This window comes from Nanorana parkeri, unplaced genomic scaffold (genome assembly GCF_000935625.1).
Source record: "Nanorana parkeri isolate BGI_ZX_2015 unplaced genomic scaffold, ASM93562v1 scaffold301, whole genome shotgun sequence".
NCBI classification, from domain to species: domain Eukaryota; kingdom Metazoa; phylum Chordata; class Amphibia; order Anura; family Dicroglossidae; genus Nanorana; species Nanorana parkeri.
In genome coordinates, this window is record NW_017306569.1 from 281,851 (window position 1) to 300,622 (window position 18,772).

Sequence of the window (18,772 nt, forward strand, 5' to 3'; positions counted from 1 at the left end):
GAGAAGTGAAGGAAGCGCTGCAGCCCGCGGAGGAGGAGGCCGCTTTCACAGCAGCATAGCCGAGCGGTGAGGAGAGAGAGAGCCGCCGGCTGTCAGATCCTGGCCCGAGCGGCTCTCTCCTCCCCGCTCGGCCACGCTGCTGTGACAGCAGCTCCCTCCTCCGCCCCACCGGCTGCAGAGCTCAACTTCTCCTCGGATCCCCGCTGCCTCAGCCCATTCAGATGGGGGACAGCAGCGGGGATCCAGTGGAAAAGCTGGAGACTGTGCCGCCCCAATTCGCTCTGCAGTGCTGAGCCCTGGCTGCACACCCCCAAGCCCCTGCGCACCTGCGCCGAGAGCCTCAGTCGCCTCGCCCTCGCTACGTCCCTGCTCGTAGTGTATACATTTAGCATTGCACATGCAATTGATAGTATATGTGTAAGAGAGAGATTGGAAATGTTGCATGAACCGTCTCAGCCAAGTCACATCAGCAGGGGTCTACACCCGTACTGTGTACGGAGTACAGCTGCATACGAGCAGGAACACCAGGACGCCATGGTTGTTCCTGTCCGTCTGGGTTTCAACTGGCCTGAAACATGCACACAGCGCATACGGTACTCAAAAATCAAACTGTCCGGGTGAATCTCAGATAGGTGGCAAACACTAGTGGCGTAGCACCCTGGGCTACTGCCTGGTTTTGTCAGGGGTGCCTCAAATTCTTGCACAGTGCCAGCATTGCCATGGTTCAGGAGGGCTGGGCTTTTGATGTGAAGGGGGGCTCTCTGAAGTTAAAAACCACAGTCTATACCACCACTATACAATTAACATACAGTAAACAACATTTCAAATGTTGCATAATTCATTTTTACTATTAATTCCTCAGAATACATACAGCTGAAGGCTGACATTAATACTGTAAACTTTCTTTTTTTTTGTGTCTTACTGTTACTATTGCATAAACACAAATAACAAAATGGGAATTTATATGTAGCAAGGATATATATGGCCAAATCACCTAGTGACCTCTAGTGGCCAACAGTAAAACTGCATTATTGCTTTTTTTTTTATTATCTATAAATTAGAATATGATATTGCAAAATGTCATAAATAATATGCACAAAATGTATTATTATTATTAATAAAGTCAGAATGTGCCATTACAAAGCTTCTTTAATTTTTTTTTTTTTATAAAGATCTTTTTGTCATAGCATATATTTTAAAAAAAACCCACAAAGAAGACATCTTCCAGTTAAATATTTTTTCTTTCCACACTATGGTGGAGAGAACCACAAAGAGAAAATATTCAAATGACATATAAAAGACGGAAATGAAACCAGTACTCACAATATCATTATCATTTACATAAGATGCAGATTGAGAACGATATTAATACAACCTTGCATTTAGAATCTAAGGGCCAGTTTACACTGCTCCACTGCAATAACGTGTCTGTTAATACACACGTTACCACAATTTGCAGTAATGCGAATTATGAGTGCTGGTGCTCTGAAGTATCGATCATTTTGAATGGCACCCCAACACACTATAGCAATGCACAGACGCTGCAGTGTGTCACCAATTACAGAATTTAAACTTTCCTGACGCCAATCCATGGCAGCATACAATGGGGCGGAGCCATACCCATTGTATGCTGCCATGTATTGGCGTCAGGAAAGGAAAATTACAGATGGTAAGTATACAATTTTCCGTAATCATATGTTATATTCCTGAAAAAGGGTCAGGTGTGTTTTTTTTCTGTGCTGTGTTGTATCACCTTATCAAAACAGTATGAACCCGGCCTCATAGTGCATCCGATTAATTGTTTTATGTAATATAGCTGTCCATGTTTCCTTACCATAGTCAAGGACTGCAGTTGTAAGGTAGATTTCACAGTTCCTTCAGCTGCTCATTACAATTAGGCCTTATAATGGGCGGCAGGCTCAGCTTCCCCTCTAAAAAATGATTGCTTGTAGATCGCTTAGGAGAAGCAGTAGAACAGTGGTTGTCCGGCATTCAGGAGTCAATACTGTCACTTCCTGAATGCCATTTTTTCCCTCTCAATGGGGTTTTCCAATTGCAATGCCTTTGGTCTTTTTTGATTACAATGGTCGCTGTTGGCAAGTGGCACCACCTGCGAAACGCAATATGCCGTTTAAAATTTGCTGCACCATGTATGCAACCCTGAGTGTCACCATTTCAGGTAGGTGGTTGGGGGGCGGTAAAAATGTGGATCAACCACCTGTTTTTACTGCCTCCCTTACAGATAACCATATCCCACTTCTTTCATGGATTTTCCATTGTGTAGAATACACAAATGACTGGGAAATCCATCTCCAAACGAGAAACACCTTCATTGCAACCTTCTCCCGCCTCTTGAAGGTTAGGGGATGGCGAACTCATGATGCATGTTCTGAGGGATCAGTTATTATTGGTGCATGTTTGGGTGGGGAGTCCCAGGGGGCCGGGACAGGGCGGTTCATGGTGCACGGTGTCCCGTGTAGCTCACTGATGTCACTGTTTGACAGGAGCTGGGCGTGATACCAGCCAAAGCTCTTAGCAACCTTGGAAACTTTGACCCCACGTGACCCAATGAGATGCCACCTAAGACAACTGCCTCAGGCTACCTCATTATAGGGGAAGCCCTGCGCGGAATCATAAACTCCTCCGTGAAAATTCCACTATTGCAGTGTCCATGAGGTATAAGACAGAAAAAAAACTGTTTAATGTTTGTTTATACAGGGATGGGGTACAAAGAAATCTCTGTTGGAGAGATTTCCCCTGAGTTCCTGTCTTGGTGAAAGTGGAATATGACTTTAGGGAAGATCTGCGTAATGAACACAGGATTATTATAAGCCATCGTCTTTATTGAAGAAAACCAGAAAAGACTAAAGTAATCTCAATAATTGACTGTCTAAATAATAAATTATATTCTGGGGCACAGTTAGAATTGTATAATTTATCTGGGGATCAGTCCCTCACTTTGGGTGACTGGTAATGCTGGGATTTGGGTGGCCACCTTCTTTAGTGAAAGTATATACAGTATTGTGGCACAGTAAGAATGGGATTTTTGGGAACTGTGGAGCATCTGGGAAGATACATGTGGCACTGGCAGTCTTTGTCTTCTTTAGGAAGTGCATAAATAAGACTTATGCAAGTCATTTAGTGACAAAAATTACTTAAATCTTAGTACTGTCCGATAGTTGGATGGTTCATTTGAGGGTCACTCGCACTTTATAGAAGTTTCTAGAAAGTCCTGTGAAAAATGTGCTGAGAGCTCTGTCTGATGGCTGCAAATAAATTAAACTATCATTGCAATGTTACATGTTCACATGACTGAACTTCACTACATGGGTATATTGTATGTAACATATTATGTCTGCTGCATAATAGATTAGGGGTGATTGCTCTTTTCTGAGTACCGTAGCACAGCCAGTGTTTTATGTTCATTATTTCACCTTAAATTGTTATTTATTATTTTCTTTTCAAGGCATTTCAATCCCAAACCTCAAACTATATGTAATATTTGGAGACCCCGGAATTTGCAAAAAAAATTCCTAAGTTCATATCCATACCAACTCATGGCTCAGCAACCTTGATCTAATACAGTGATATGCTCCATCCAGCCTAGCAGCACTGCCCCATTCCTGATGCCATCCCCAAGTCAACATTCATTAAGCAAGATGTAACACAGTGATGTCCTCCAGCCGCATTGCCCCATTCCTGATGTTATCCCCATATCAGTGTACACCAAGCAAGATGTAACAAATGATATCCTCCTGCAGTAATGCTTAAATCCTAAATCACATCCCCTGGTCAATGTTCATCAAGCAAGATGTCCTCCAGAAGTTGTAGATAAGGAGCCTTTGTTTGAGACAAGCCTACCAAATTTTCATAAATTAAGCGCACAAAATTGTCATGTCTTAACCACTTCCAGCAGGTTCTCGTAAATGTACGCCATCCGCTGGAAGTGGTTATACCTTAAACAGCCAGCGATTGCTTTTTAAATACAAGCGCCGGATCGCTTGTGCGGTGCTGCGCCGTGTCCCCCCATCCGTTGCCGCCGGTGCCGCCGTCGGCTATCCGGGCTCCGCTGTTCCCTGTGAGAGCCCAGGACCAGCACAGCGAGTCTCCCCTGATGGATCAAAGGGGAGATCAGTGGCTTCCAGTGTTGAGTCCTAGAAATTTTGCGTAGGAATTTAAATTAATAGTTAAGTGTTACCAATAGGTTGTGCTCACCTGTCTTCTAAAAGATGGTCATCTACAAGTTAGAAAGGTAAAGAGGTGCACCAAATGAAAAAAATGAAAGCAGTTTAAAAAGGACTGGTTGGAACAGGATCAGCTTTTGGTCAGCAAAATGTATGCCTGCAAGAACATTCAGCTATTTCTAACTATAGGTGGTGACATGGGGAACCTTGACAGAGTGATCAATTCTGAGTGACATGACGTTCCAATAAATTACCTTTCTGGACTGCTATATTGTTGGTGTGCTGGTGACATCTATCCATTTTTGTACTGCGTGGTGGCGCCATCCGCGGTCACTGCGAGCACCACCCCATCCACCATTTTTGGTGTTTTCTGGTGTTTGCGACAAGATATATTTTTGTCAATTCTGAGTGTAACACATCTAGCACATCGTTTTCAGGAATGCCTCCAACACTGTAGAAACTGATATCTCATGTGCAAAGATACCTTTTCCAAGCACTGCCTTTGTTAAATCTGTGATATCCTGCTCTGTTATGCCTTCCAAACCAGAGTCTGTAATTTCATGCCAAGATGTGTCTTCCACATACAATACTAGATGGTGGAGCAATGCAAGAGCACTGCTTACCATCTTTGGTTCCAAGGTATGGAATGGTGGACATTGCCGGAGACCACATTATGATGCTCAAGGATTAATTTTCAAACCTAACTGCAGTGGTGGAATCTTTTGTCACAAAGAAAAGCAGTACACTTCAAGAGCATTTTGGTAATTGAAAGCCATTTATCTCAAAAAAGGCTCACAAGTTAAAAAAAAAGAATGCCTGGAGAATTGCCGCAGGATGAAACCCTTGTAGTCATTGATCAGGCAACAACCAGTCTTAAAATTCCCAGATCAAAGTGACATTCCAACAGAACCTTTGCAAACTGAAGCACAGTTGGCTGAAGCCTCACCTGGCGCCATCACATATAATTCAGGTCCATTCACCTGCATTAGACCATAATGTCAGTCGGCTTGTATCATTACCAGTGGTAATCAAAAATCCAGCCCAGCAGCACTGCCCCATTTTGTTTTGTGTGTCTCTTTGCTGCAACGAACATTTGTCCGGGACGAACATGCGTTCAGCCTACTGCTAATGAATTTCGTCCGAAATGTTCGGTTTTGGAAATTCGGATCCGTTTTCATTCATCATTTCTGTCATTCAGAGATTTGGATACATCCGAATAACAAATCTTTCCGAAAGGAATCGCACGTGTCTATTTATTAACTCAAAACTGTTTTATTTTTTATATTTAGTCAGAGAAGTATTTTTTGTGTACACTCTTACTGATTTTAGTGTGCTTTTATCAATTTAATTGTGTATTTTTATTGGTTTAACCAGTTGACATCCGCGGCGTTAAACGCCCTTCCCATCCAGGCCATTTTTCAGTATTCAGCGCTGCGGTACTTTGACTGACATTTATTCCGTCATGCAGCGCTGTACTGAAATTAATTTTATACCCTTTTTTGGGGACAGATAGAGCTTTCTTTTGGTGGTATTTATTTACCACTGGGGTTTTAATTTTTTAGTATATTAAAAGGAAAAATTACCGATTTAAAAAAAAAAAAAAAAAACAGTTTCCCCTATATTAAATGATAAAACATTTATTATTACCCAATTTTTTGGTAAAATATAAAAGACGGGGTCACGTCGGGTAAAAAGACACCAAACATGTCAAGCCTTAAAATAGCGTGCGAGCGCAAAAGCCACAAAAAACGATAATACCCAAAATTGGCCATAGGCGACGCTTTAAAAGCTGTTACCGCTCATCAGTGCCCGCTAGGGGGCGCGCGCGAGCAGAAAAAAAATGCCGTCTGGAGGCGGCAACCCGCCAATGCAGCAGTGCCGTCCGTCCGTTTTTTTACAACGGGCGGACGGCAAGTGGTTAATATTGATTTGATAAACATTTGTGCAATTTTTGTAGGACCTTCAAAATTAGTAGCACCATCTTTTTATCCCACCGGGCCTGTGCTTTCAGAAAATATATGATTTTGGGGGGTCTTTTACTCATGCTGAAAGCTACAGTTGAAAATAAAGAAAAAGGGTGAAAAATGGTGTGACCAGCTGAGGTTAAAAGCGTTCCGGGGGGCTTGGCAGCAAAAGGGTTAAATAGTGCGTCTCCATAGACACAGGCTAATCCCAGTTGGTAGTGTGAGGCAGATGCATTACTCACTCCACAGCTGAGCAGCAACACTGCAGCCAGCAACACAGACTGCAGAACACTGGGGCCATATTCATTACCTCACAGATGAAGGGTAAAACTGCAGCCAGCAACACAGACTGATAATGTTACATAGGCTGCCTAACATTGCGCCTATGTTTATTCTTTTATGTACATCCATCTGTTTGGATGTGTTAGTTACATTCTGTCTGTTAATGTAAACCTTTGTCTCTACATCTCGATCTGCTTATCTGTGTTAGACCAACTATCTCCAGCAATGAAAATTAGTTTGTCACTCAATCCTGTTAGCCTGCCAATCAATAAAAATGAGTCTGTCACTTTATCAATCTATTTTAGTGTCAAATAGTCTTGCTCTCAACGCATGTTTGCCGATATGTGTCTTTCTGTATCACCAATGGTATATATGCCCATCCAACTGCCTCCATTAATTGCAGACAGACTTTCTGTCAATGTCGGCTTGTATCATTACCAGTGGTAATCAATCTACACATCACTTGTACCCGGCCTGCAGAGTTTTTCTAATGAAATCAATGTGTCAATATAAATAAGATTTGGGAGCAATGTCAGTTAGTTTTTGTCAATGCCACATGTTACTTCTCTACCACAATCAGTGTGTCTGCCAATGCCCATTTGTTCTCTCCATGAGTGTGTGTCTGCCATTATCCATCCGTTTGTGCATCAATACAAATCAGTGTGACGGTCAATGACCATCACATCATGTCTGTCTTAGACAGTCCATTTATGTTTAGGCATGTGTACCCAGATAGCAAGCAATTGAGCTGCAAGTTTGAAAATTACTTGCTAAACTATTGCTAGACTTGCCAAGCTTCACAATTTTGTTGCACAATTGCAGCAAGTCTGCTTTGCAAGTCTCCAGATCAACGTGCTTTGCAAAAGTGCTGTAAACTTGCAGAGCTCTTGCGAAGACCTGCAGGACTCTAAGCCCCCATTCACACCTATGCGTATTGTAATATGCGCGTCTGTCGCGCGACCGTCACGCGTTTTTTTTACCGCGATTCGCGGTAAAAAAGTCGCGCGATTCCAAAGGCTACTTGGCAGTATACAAATGGAAAACGCCCTACAAAACGGACCAATACGCAGCAAAAAACGCTCCGGGACCTTTTCATGCGTGGGCCGTTTTGTAGTGCGTTCGGGACGGGCGGAAATACGGACAGGTGGGAACAATACCATTGACTACAATGCTATTAATTTTTTTGACCGTTTTGTAGAGCGTTCATCGAGCGTAGGACGCGCTACAAAACGGTCAGGTGTGAATGGGGCCTTACTGTAGACTTGCCAAGCAAATTTGCTACAAAGTAAAAAAAAAAAGTGTCAACTAGAACTTCTGCTGCAAGTCTACAACCTGCCAGGAATGTGTGCAGCAAGTTAACAAGAATTACATTTTAACCCTGCCACAAGTTTGTGGCAAGTTATCTTTGCTATCTGGGTAGATGTTGGTGTCACCACCAATCAGGGCTGTAGCTACCATAGGGCGAGTGAGGCACCCGCCTCAGCGCAGCTGAGAGGGGGCGTAGCCAGGGCCGGCCTGGCTGCGCCCCCTTGCCCCTGTTGCCATGGTAAGCACAAGGCACCATTGGCAACAGGGGCACCAAGCAGGCCAACACTGCGACTCGGCAGGGAGAGGAGGATCTGCACAGGCTCCAGTTTATCCTCGGATCCCGCAGCTGTAAGGGCAGAGGATTCTGTGTCCTTAATCCCTTTTTCTATTTCAAAAGGTAAATGTCAGGGGTCTGTTTAGACCCCTGATATTTCCCCAAAGCCCCCCCAACAGTAAAAAAAATAAAAAAAAATTTATACACTTTTTTAAATAACACGTCTGTTGAGGGGCACAATTTTATGTTCTTGCCTCGGGCACAAAAAGAGCAAGCTACGGCTCTGCCACCAATACCAATCATTCTGTCAGTGTCCATTTTTTAACTATCTGCATCCATTCCCCTCTATCCACTAATGACAGCCTATTCACAACAGGCAGTGTCCCTCTATTCCTGTGAAAAAACATATGAAAGTTGATCAGGTTAGGTGGACAGAGAGAAATATTGGTGAGGCATGTGAATTTAAAAAAACAATTACCTTGAAAGTGAAATAAAACAAAAAATAAATTCAATTTGGCTCCTTAGGGCTCTGCAGTCATGCATGCGCTGATGAAGTTTTCTGTAGCATTCACAGCCGAATATTGAGCGGTGATGTGGTGACCAGGCACAGTGGGAGGGTTTTGCTGGTGTGGGAGTCCGGCCTCCGGTAAGATGACATCACTACAGCCCATGTGTGAGATAATGGTGTGGGTAGGAATGCATAACACTTGCAGAAAATTCTGATAGTTATCTGAACAATGGTGGCACCGCCAAGCATGTGCAGTTGTATCTTTCGTATAATCCAAAATGGAAATAATACCTGTGTGATAGCATCTTAAAGAAGAACTCCAGGATTTTTAAAAATTAACCCTTGCAGTGAGGCTACCCCCGCGCTGCAAGGGTTAAGTGCTTGTTTGTGTCTAGTTGCTAAAATAACAAAGATATACTCACCCGAAGCTCCGAGCCGGCCAGCTGTCACAGTGCTCTCTCCTGCTCCATGCAGCATTGGTATCTTTATCGTCCTTACATCTATCCACTGTGTATAGATGTTAATGATTTACGGGACCTTAGACCGCTGCCGAGAAAGGGGGCGAGATGTTGGAAGGACCGGCCTAAGAAGAAGCTCGGAGCTTTTATATAATAACTGTTTTTTTTAACCTAGACACAAATGAGCAGTTAACCCTTGCAGTTTGGTGGTAGCCCCACTGCAAGAGTTAATAAAAACATTTCTTTGAGTTCTTCTCTAATGTGCAGAAGCTACCTGTCGTCTCTATAAATATGGTGATGCTACCATGCAGTAGCATTCTTAAAGTAACTGCCCATAGCAGCACTTAGGTAACAATAATTTGCTACCACGCGCTCACCCAGGATTTGCGCCATTTTGTTTTATTCCAAAGACACTACCCCAGATGCATGACAAAGTCTCCGATTTAGAGGAGGCCACAGGTAGCGGAAAACCACATCAATATGAAAAATGTGGTGCCAGGGGGAACCTGCTCTCAGGCTGCAGGTCCTGAGTACCAGGCTTTATTATTGGATCCAGTACAGTCCTGTCCTACTTCACTGAAGCCACTGTGGGTATGGTGAGCCTGTACTGCACTGCTGTTCTCCTCTACAAACCCCCCACTGTCCCCAAATACATCTCTTCCCATCTACTGATGATCTACTGCCCTTCTAACGTCCCCTACTATATCTCTACAATCTCTTTACTGCACCCCCATTACCTTTCCTCCACCCTGTACTGCTCCTCTGTTACCCCCTTACAGCGCACCTATCAATGTCTAGCCACCTACTGCCCCTCTACCATCCACCTTCTAGCCCCCTTTGCTACACTTACACCACCCCCTATTGCACCTCTACTGCCACCCTACTACTACTCTGCCATCTCTCCACTGCACCCTCACACTTCTCCATTGAACGCCACAGCCACCACACTGACACGTAGAACCCTACTTGCTGGCACCACACTGATGTGTATAATCTTGCAGGACCACCACACGGATGCCACTGCACCGGCATGCAGGACCCTGGTCACTGTCACCAAACTGACATGTGCAACCCTGCTCACCACTAATACAGAGAACCCTGCTCGCTACCTCCACACCGTGTACCGCCACACTTTTGCACTGCCATGCACTTCTGCACTTGCTGACACCACACCGATGTGCACTTCTGTATTCCTCCAGTATAACCAACGAACACACTTTTGCTATTCCACACGCATTAACATGTGATGTCTCACATTAATGTACATTATGTTAAAGTGATATTAAAGTGAAAAGGGTTTTAAGCTATTCCAAATGCTGATGAAATCTCTTACAATGGATGCTGCTCCTTCATGTTGGAAAGTTTTAGCCTCCTGCAGAATCAGCTGGTCCCCTGAGAAGAGGACCTGATATCCGGTTTTAGGGTGGCTCCTTTCCCTTGTAGAGTCCTATGAAGCCCCCCTTGGGTGTGCTAGTAAGCTGTATGCATTATTATTATAATACAGGATTTATATAGCGCCAACAGTTTGCGCAGCGCTTTACAATATAAGGAAGACATTACTATCACAATACAATTCAAGACAGGATGGTAATCATGTATGTGTATCTAGAAACACACAGACACAGCAAATCAAGCTACTGCCCTCCCCCCTGCCCCCCCCCCCTCCTCCCTCCACCCTTCTAGAAGCTAGTAGATGGACAGCTGCTGGAGACTGTGCTGTCCCTTGTGATCTTGCATGGGACAGGAAGTTTAGTGGAGCTGAGCTGAGAGAGTTGGAGCCAGCAGTTCGGAAACATGATGACTTTAAGTGCTTGGTCAAAAAGACAAAGAAATACTTTGCTGGGCAATGTATATTTTTTTGAACTGAATTCTTTATTAAAAAAACTACTTTAAAGCTCAATTTTGGGCATGAAAATGTTTATTTAAATATATTCCTTAACACCGCAAAGGGTATAAATTAATTTTGTGTACACCAATTTTTTTTTTGCAAATCCAGATATTTCCTTGCCAAAGTAGCAGTGACATCATCACTGTGCTATACATAACCTGTGCAGAGCTGTGGGAGGGACCCAGCAGGCGTCCAGCCGTCCTCCCTCTAGGTAGATGTGGGAATGCGAGGATGGCTAGACGCTGTATAAGGTGATTTAATGCAGTATGAAGTCCAGCTGTCCTTCCCCCCATCTCTCCCAACTGAAACTCTGTACCTCAGTATGAGCTCTGACTGGGAGAGAATGTGCAGAAGCCTGAGCTCTGCAGCTGTGACCGGGTGATCACAATTGCAATGCTTTCCAGGATTGAATGCACATATTAAAGAAATGTATATTATTTTTATACATTATTAATTATGCATTTCTTTCATTTTTACAAAAGGTGAACATATCTTTTCAGTTTAGGGAGCATAGTGCAGTGTGCTGCTACGCGTTGTGATTTGGTGCAATACAGGTTCATTAGAAAGGTGCATTAGGTGTAGCAGTGCACGTAATGGGTGTTTCCCTGGTGTTCCAGCGACGCTTGTTTTGCACATTACAGCACACAGTAAAGACTGAATAGCGCTTGCTGTCACTAAACCAGGGGTGGGCAACTCTGGGTCTTCAGCTGTTGTGGAACCACAAGTCCAATGAGGCACTGTAAGTAGGGTTGCCACCTTTTCTTCCATCGAAACCCGAACACTCTAGTGACGCACAAAATTTTTTGGGGAGAACCAGTCGCGGCTTCTTCATATGTAAATAGCGCCACCCATTCATATGTAAATATCCCAGTCAAGACTATTTTCAGTGGGGGTTCAGTAGCACCTATCCTAATTTTGGTTGCCCATGTCTGCCTCACATCTTGTGTCCGGGATTCAGCTTGCACAAAACCCGAACACAACATTTAAAACCCGAACTGTCCGGGTGAATCCTGGACAGGTGGCAACCCTAACTGTAAGACTGACAGTTACAGGCATGACTCCCAGACACAGAGGCATGTTGGGATTTGTAGTTAAAGCACACCTGCAGTGCCCATCCCTGCACTAAACTCGAACACACCACCTACTGACTGTGCATGGTGCAGTTGAAATAATCATATTTATATACGACTAAAAAAGAAATACAAAAACTGTTTTAAATGTTTTTTCTGTGGCCCTGAACATAACAAACAAGACAGGCAAAAACACTAGACATTACACAATATCAACTTATTTTAACAACTCGTATGCGTTTCCTAGAGACTAAATAAGCTTTTCCATATTTGTCCCCATTACAGGCGCCATTTTATTGAAGTTCTCTTAATTGACCTCGGCCTCAATCCTCTCGCTGCCTCCTTATGCCTCCTACAGTCAATCCCATTTTTCCCATGTTCTCGTAGCAGGTGTACACAGGCAGTGTACCGCCCCCTCGCCCTAACAAAACGTAGCTCGTGGAGGGCTTGCGCTGCACGTGCGCGTCCATCTCCTGCGTCTGTGAGCGAGCACGTCTCACTTGCTCCTCCTCCGCTACCACAGCGCCTTGCCCGCTTATACAGCCAGGGAGGAAGCGGCGGCATTAGCCCCTCCCACAACACGACGACAGTCGCCCGGGACATGGAGCGGCCTTGATTCACCGTTTACACTACAGCTATAGACCTGCAAAGAGCAGGGAGGCAGCCGGCACCCAACATGAGTAACAACAACAATGCAGTGAACAACAGGCAGAGCAAAAGGGTCACCAACTCTGGCTCTATTCTCCTCACCTCGCAGGAGAATGAGGCTCTGTACAGCTACCTGGGCAAGAAGTGTATGGTGAGTGCGGCGGGCCTATTTATTTGGGCAATAGCATTCATTTAAATGCTGGGCCATTAACTGTGGGCGGATAGTCTACTGCGCACCTCACTCCATTCCTGTATATCTCTGCAGGGAGCCGTGTGACAGCGCCATAAGGAAATGATGGCTGAACATGTCTGTCACATTGTGCTCACCTGACATTGTATGTGTACCATCCCTTGCCTGTGTCAATAGCTTTATATGTCCGGATCTCATAACATCCCTGCTGGAGAGACATCTGTGTAGAGACACATTATGTTGTATTACGATTGACTAGCTGCGTTTGCTATTTCTCCTGAGGGTTTACATGCACATCACCTGTTATCTTTGTTTGCCTAGCTATGGTTACGTCTAGCAGATGTATTGAAAGTGTACACCTTTTGTATTGCATGGCTTACCCTATTCAATATATTTAAGCATCTGAGTGAAAAACTGTTTAAAATGGAGCTCACAGTTACTTTTAGATAGTTTACAGCAGGGATGGATGAATCCCGGGAGCCAGATCACCAGTGCTCAAAGGGTTCACCTTAATGGATAAATATTCTGCTAGGGCTGGACAAATCCCAGGAGCCAGATAGCCATGGCTTCGTCACCTTTTATAATAAAATACTTTGTCAGGGCTGGACAAATCTCAGGAATCTGATCACCAGTGCTCCTTAAAGGGTTAGTTCACCCCAATAGAAAAATACTCTGCCAGGACCGGACAAATCCCGGAAGTCTGATCGCCAGTGTTCCTTTAAAGCAGTGGTTCTCAACCTTGTAGGGCCGGGACCCCTTGGTAACATTTTGCCAAGATGTGGTAACCCCCAACAGGGCACTGGACTCAGGACTTGGTAAGGCACTGGACTCGGGAATAAAAATAGAAGCACACTCACAAGAATACAAGCCCTCCCCAGCCCCTGCTACCTACTTGCCATCTCCGTCTCCATGCAGCCTTCCCAGCCCTGCTAAGCTGCCCACTTCCTGCAGAGCCCACACAGTATGGGAGGCAGGAGGACAGCAATGGCTGTGCATAGAAAGGTCTGGCTGTAAACACTCCCCGGCCACTAGATGTTGCTGCAGCGGCCAGGCAGTGTGTACAGCGGCAATTTTTTTTATTCAAAGCCATTGCTGTCCTCCTGATGACTGACACTGCTGCGCAAGGAGGAGGCTCTCGCTCAGCGCAGCAGAAATGAACGCGGCAACCCACTCAACAATGGGTTGCGACCCACAGGTTGAGAACCGCTGTCTTAAAGAGTTAGTTCACCCTAATAGAAAAATACTTTGTCATGGCTGGACGAATCCTGGGAGTCTGATCGCCTGTGCTCTTTAAAGGGTTAAGGTCCCCTTACACCTTACACTAAAGGCGGCCATACACTTTACAACCATCGCAAGACCTTAGTCTTGCGATGGTTGTAAAGTAATTAAAAAAACGTACGATCTGCCCATCTTGGACAGGCAGATCGTACTCTCGATCATCGCAAGCCCGCCCCCCTGAGGGGCAGGCTTCCGATGACCACAATGCTGAACAGGCAGTGTGCGCACACCGGCCCGTTCGGCATTTGTCTCCCGAGCACCGGTCAAACCAGCCAAAAATCGTACGATTTTCGGCTGGTTTTCTAGCGTGCTCCTTAGACAAAAGACATGCGACCGTACAGTAGAAACGGTCGCACGTCTTCGTTCACACTGCTCGATTCTCGTACAATCGCGGGATTTCCCGCGATTCTCGTACGAGAATCGAGCAGTGTGTGGGCACAATAACTGTTGCAGCTCTACTCCATCCACACAGTTAAGTGTAGATGGAGGAATCTGTTGCACCTTTTCCATCTGACCACAGACAATCTGCAGATAATTGTAAGGTGTATGGCCAGCTTTAGTTCATCTGTATAGTAAAATACTCTATGCCGGGGCTGGACTCATCCCAGAAGCGGGATCTGCAGTGCTCATTCTCTAACACACTGTTTTCCCTTTTCCACCATAGTGCTGCGTTGAGGCTGGTTGTGGTATCTTGTATAAAAATGCAGACATGCTGCATTTTTTCACAATGAGCCTCACCTCTTGTTACCTTATGTCAGGTGAGTGAAATGTGATTTTTTGTGACATTTCAATCAAGTTTTAAAAAAGATAAACAGTTCCTTCCACTATAACATTGCAAAACATCACCCCTACACAGCCACCAGCCCACACCAATTTTAGCATCAATGAGCACTACAAGTCTGACAACACTAATTAAGCCACTGTCATTTTTTTTTAAAGAAAGTTGCACAATTATTGAAAAGCAACCCTTCCGCTCCAGTCTGGTGATGTTGCCTAGGCTGGGATGATGTCCATCAGTCTGCTGCAAGCATGCTGCAGGCACCAGAATTTGCACTAAGTTAATGGTATTGCTGTGGAGGTGAGTAGCAATGGTAGCGCTCCTTGTGTAGTTCTGGAAAACGAGAAAAGGACAGAGCGCCACAATCTAGCGCAATGACTGGTGGAGGAACAAATAATTCTGTGATGCTGTTCACTCACATTAGATCGGGTTCATACAGAGACTCAATATGGGTCTTCATGGTCAGAACGTAGGTCAGTGTGGTGATTGGTCATATGTTGACAGCAAGTCTGAAAAGAACTAGGTGCAACCAGATCATGGATTGGTAGGGGGTTAGGGTAATAATCTGAGAGTTCATTAAGACCTGAATGTGTTACTTGGCATGTATAATAATATATCTGATAATATGACCATGTTAAGGCACTTTCATCATTTAAATTGTAACCTGAAAGAATTAGCTGAATAATCTGTTTCCTATGGACAGCACAGTTTTCCCTTTTACATGACTTAGTAGTGACATAATGTGCGCTAAGATTTGGCCAGTTTCCAAAGTTCATTAGATACTATTATTGCCCCATCAGAGTTTCTTCCAATACATTTTTTTTTTTTTTTTTTTTTTTTATCAACCAAAACTATGATTATTTAAGGGTGAGGTAGGCAGGCATTCCTAGCTGCATGTACAGGATTGCTTAAGAGGTTTCATAAATAGAGTGGATGTATGATGCACCACTTATTGTTGTGAATCAGTGGCACTTGCATAACTGCATTTAATTACATATTCCTCTGTGCTAGAGATGATACTCTGTGGCAAAAGCACTACTATTTAGAATATTACTCAGGAGCGGCAATTTTCTCCCGCCAATATTACTTGACCAAAATTGGTGACATGCATTTTAAACAAACTATTAGCAGTTTCAGGATAGAAGTGGAACTTCATTATATTTTGCTTATGACTTTAGCTATGCTTAACAAAAATGTTATTAATGTGTGTCAAAGTATTATACAGCTCTTTTTCTTGTATGGATTATATATATATACAGCCATTTTTGTTGCATGCCGATCCCCTTTTTTTCCTTTAAGATAGTGTTGGTTTGGAAGTGCTGACATGAACCATATTAACCACTTGCTGACCGGGGTGTTAAACCCCCTTCCTGCCCAGGCCATTTTTCAGTATTCAGCGCTGTGGTACTTTGACATTAATTCCGTCATGCAACGCTGTACTGAAATGAATTTTATGCCATTTTTGGGGGACAGATAGAGCTTTCTTTTGGTGGTATTTAATCACCACTGCAGGTTTTTTTTTTTACTATATAATTTAAAAAAATTATAGAACATTATTACCCAATTTATTGATAAACTATAAAATACAGGGTCACGTTGAGTAAATAAACACCAAACATGTCAAGCTTTAAAATTGTGCAAAAACGCAAAAAATACCATACCTAAAACTGGCCATAGGCGATACTTTGAAAGCTTTTACTACTCATCATTTTAGTGTTATCAGTTATTGATGGGCCTAGAATTATTGCTCTCACTGCGACTTTGGCAGCTATATGTAACGTGTGGTGTAATCGTTGTTTTTGCAAGTAGGCGCACCCAACGTGTATTTACGTTTTATAAGTGTGGGGGCGGGGACTTGACTTTTTATGGTGGGTTTTTTTTAATATAAGACTTACTTTTATTTATTTTTTTTAAACTTAACTTGATTTCTATCACACAGGGGGCTAAAAATCCCCCTATGTAATAGCTAGAAAACAAATGACAGGTCATCTTTATGGAGACATCAGGGGTGCCCAAGACCCCTAATGTCACCTAGGGTCCCCCAAAGAAGCTGATGAAGCAGAGATCTTCGCCCACGCAGAAAAAAGTCACGTACATGTACGTCCACCTGCCGGGAAGGGTCCGCCCGTTTTTTACGTTTTTTTTTTCTTCTTGGGAAGATGGCAAGGAGTTAAGGAATGGATGTTTAGATCACCAGCACCATTGTCACGTTTGTCATACAAGCCACAGTTTCAGGGCCACAAAACGCTGGCTTGTATGGCACATGTGATGATGTTATAAAGTATTGAAGGATATATCCACGTCCATGGATTTTGATAGTGTTGTTTGATAGTGGTGATCCATACATCCATGTTATCACTTTGAGCACTGCATCCTATGAACGATCGGTGTATAAACGCTGTATGGTGTGCAGATGATACATCAGGGGTGTGGAAATGTTGGAAAAAACTACTTGTCCAAGGACTAAAGTGGGGGCCGAATCTACTTGTCCCTCATGACAATCTACTTGTCCTGATACAAAAAAAATAATTTTAACCACAACCGTATTTAGCCGTGCTAAGAAGCGCTTCTCATTGGTCAGTGCCGTCAGGTGACCGCGTTGACCAACGAGTGCTTGCAATTTGCGAGCGAAATTCAGAATACATGGAACAGGTACAGAGATAGTACACCCGTACTGGTGGACGGGAAGGACCGGTCGACGAAAGGTAAGTATAGCGGGAGGGAGATTTGTGCGGGTAATTCCATTTTCCCAAATTACTTGGGAAAGTGAATTGACCCTTTTTAGGGCTGGTGCAGACTTGGGCAATCCCGGGACGTGCGATCGTGTGCGGTTGCATACAGCGGTAGCCTCTGCATGTATGGGGTTACATCTGCGTGGCAATCGCTGAAAAAAAGGTACATGTACCTATTTTCACGACATGCACCGTGCAGTGTTTTCAACCGTGATTGCCTGGGCGGATTTGCAGCAGGTAAACGTGCAATCTGCCTGGCACGACTGGGGTGCCATTAGAAAATAATGGCACTGACAGCACGATCGGCGGTGGTGTGAGATTCCGTGACCACCCAGCCATCTGCTCGATTTCGTGCACGATGCCCGGGCAGTCACGGATCGCACACCACTGTCGATTGTGCTGTCAGTACCATTATTTTCTAATGGCACCACAGTCTTGCCAGGCAGATAGAGCGTTTTCCTGCTGCAATACAGCCCTGCCCGTGCAGTTGCACACGATCGCAGTTGAAAACACTGCACGTTTATTTGCGTGCAGATGGGGGCAGCGCGGCTGGTTTTCATTTTTTCAATTTGTATTTACTTTGGAAAAAATCTTCATTTGTTTTATTTTACGTTATCGCCTTTTTTTATTTTTTAAATTTTTATTTAGTTACGTTTTTAATATTTTTTTACTTTTTTTTTTTTTTTTTTTTTTAGGAGTTCTAGCAGGCACTGTTGCTAGAACTCCTGTGTGACAGGAACGAGCAGCAGACGCTGAGGACAGAGGCTGAGGGAGGTGACAGAGCCTACTCCACGCCCCCCGCTCTGTCCCCGCCCCCCACTCTCGGCTCTCCATGCTCTGTCCCCGCTCTGAGCGCTCCACGCTCCGTCCCCACTCTCGGCGCTCCCCGCACCCCGTTCGCAGCGCCGCTCTCGGCGCTCATTTAAGAAAATATAAACCAGCCCTGCTACTTGTCCGTAGCAGGGCTAAAACAGTGTAAAAATCATTTGCCCGGAACTACATGTCCCGGGCGTCGGGCGATACGAATTCCACACCCCTGTACATTACAACACTGCATGTGCCATATTGATTCATATGAATTTCAATGATCCACTTTAAAGCCCATTTCTATGTTTGCATTTTGAAAAGAAGCTTTAAAACAAAAAAGAATGCAACTCTGGCTGCAATACTCACCACCTGTCCAAGGCTCTGCTTGAAGACTTATGTGCTC

The 18,772-nt window shown here is 44.2% G+C and overlaps 2 protein-coding genes across 3 annotated transcripts in view; one reads left to right on the forward strand and one right to left on the reverse strand.

Annotated features, from left to right (window-relative positions):
* Positions 1–4,542, reverse strand: part of LOC108788019 (hyaluronidase-1-like) — a 21,694-nt gene extending 17,152 nt beyond the window's left edge. The window contains exons 1-2 of the mRNA XM_018557733.1: positions 4,493–4,542; positions 490–568 (exon numbers count right to left, since the gene is read on the reverse strand). Coding sequence (XP_018413235.1) covers positions 490–568; positions 4,493–4,542 — 129 coding nt within the window. The remainder of the gene's footprint in view (positions 1–489; positions 569–4,492) is intronic.
* A 7,879-nt stretch (positions 4,543–12,421) lies between these two features.
* WASL (Wiskott-Aldrich syndrome like) overlaps positions 12,422–18,772 on the forward strand; it is a 48,397-nt gene continuing 42,046 nt past the window's right edge. For both annotated transcript variants that reach the window (XM_018557757.1, XM_018557756.1), the window contains exon 1: positions 12,422–12,735. In XM_018557757.1, the coding sequence (XP_018413259.1) occupies positions 12,613–12,735 (123 nt within the window). In that variant the 5' untranslated portion in view covers positions 12,422–12,612. The remainder of the gene's footprint in view (positions 12,736–18,772) is intronic.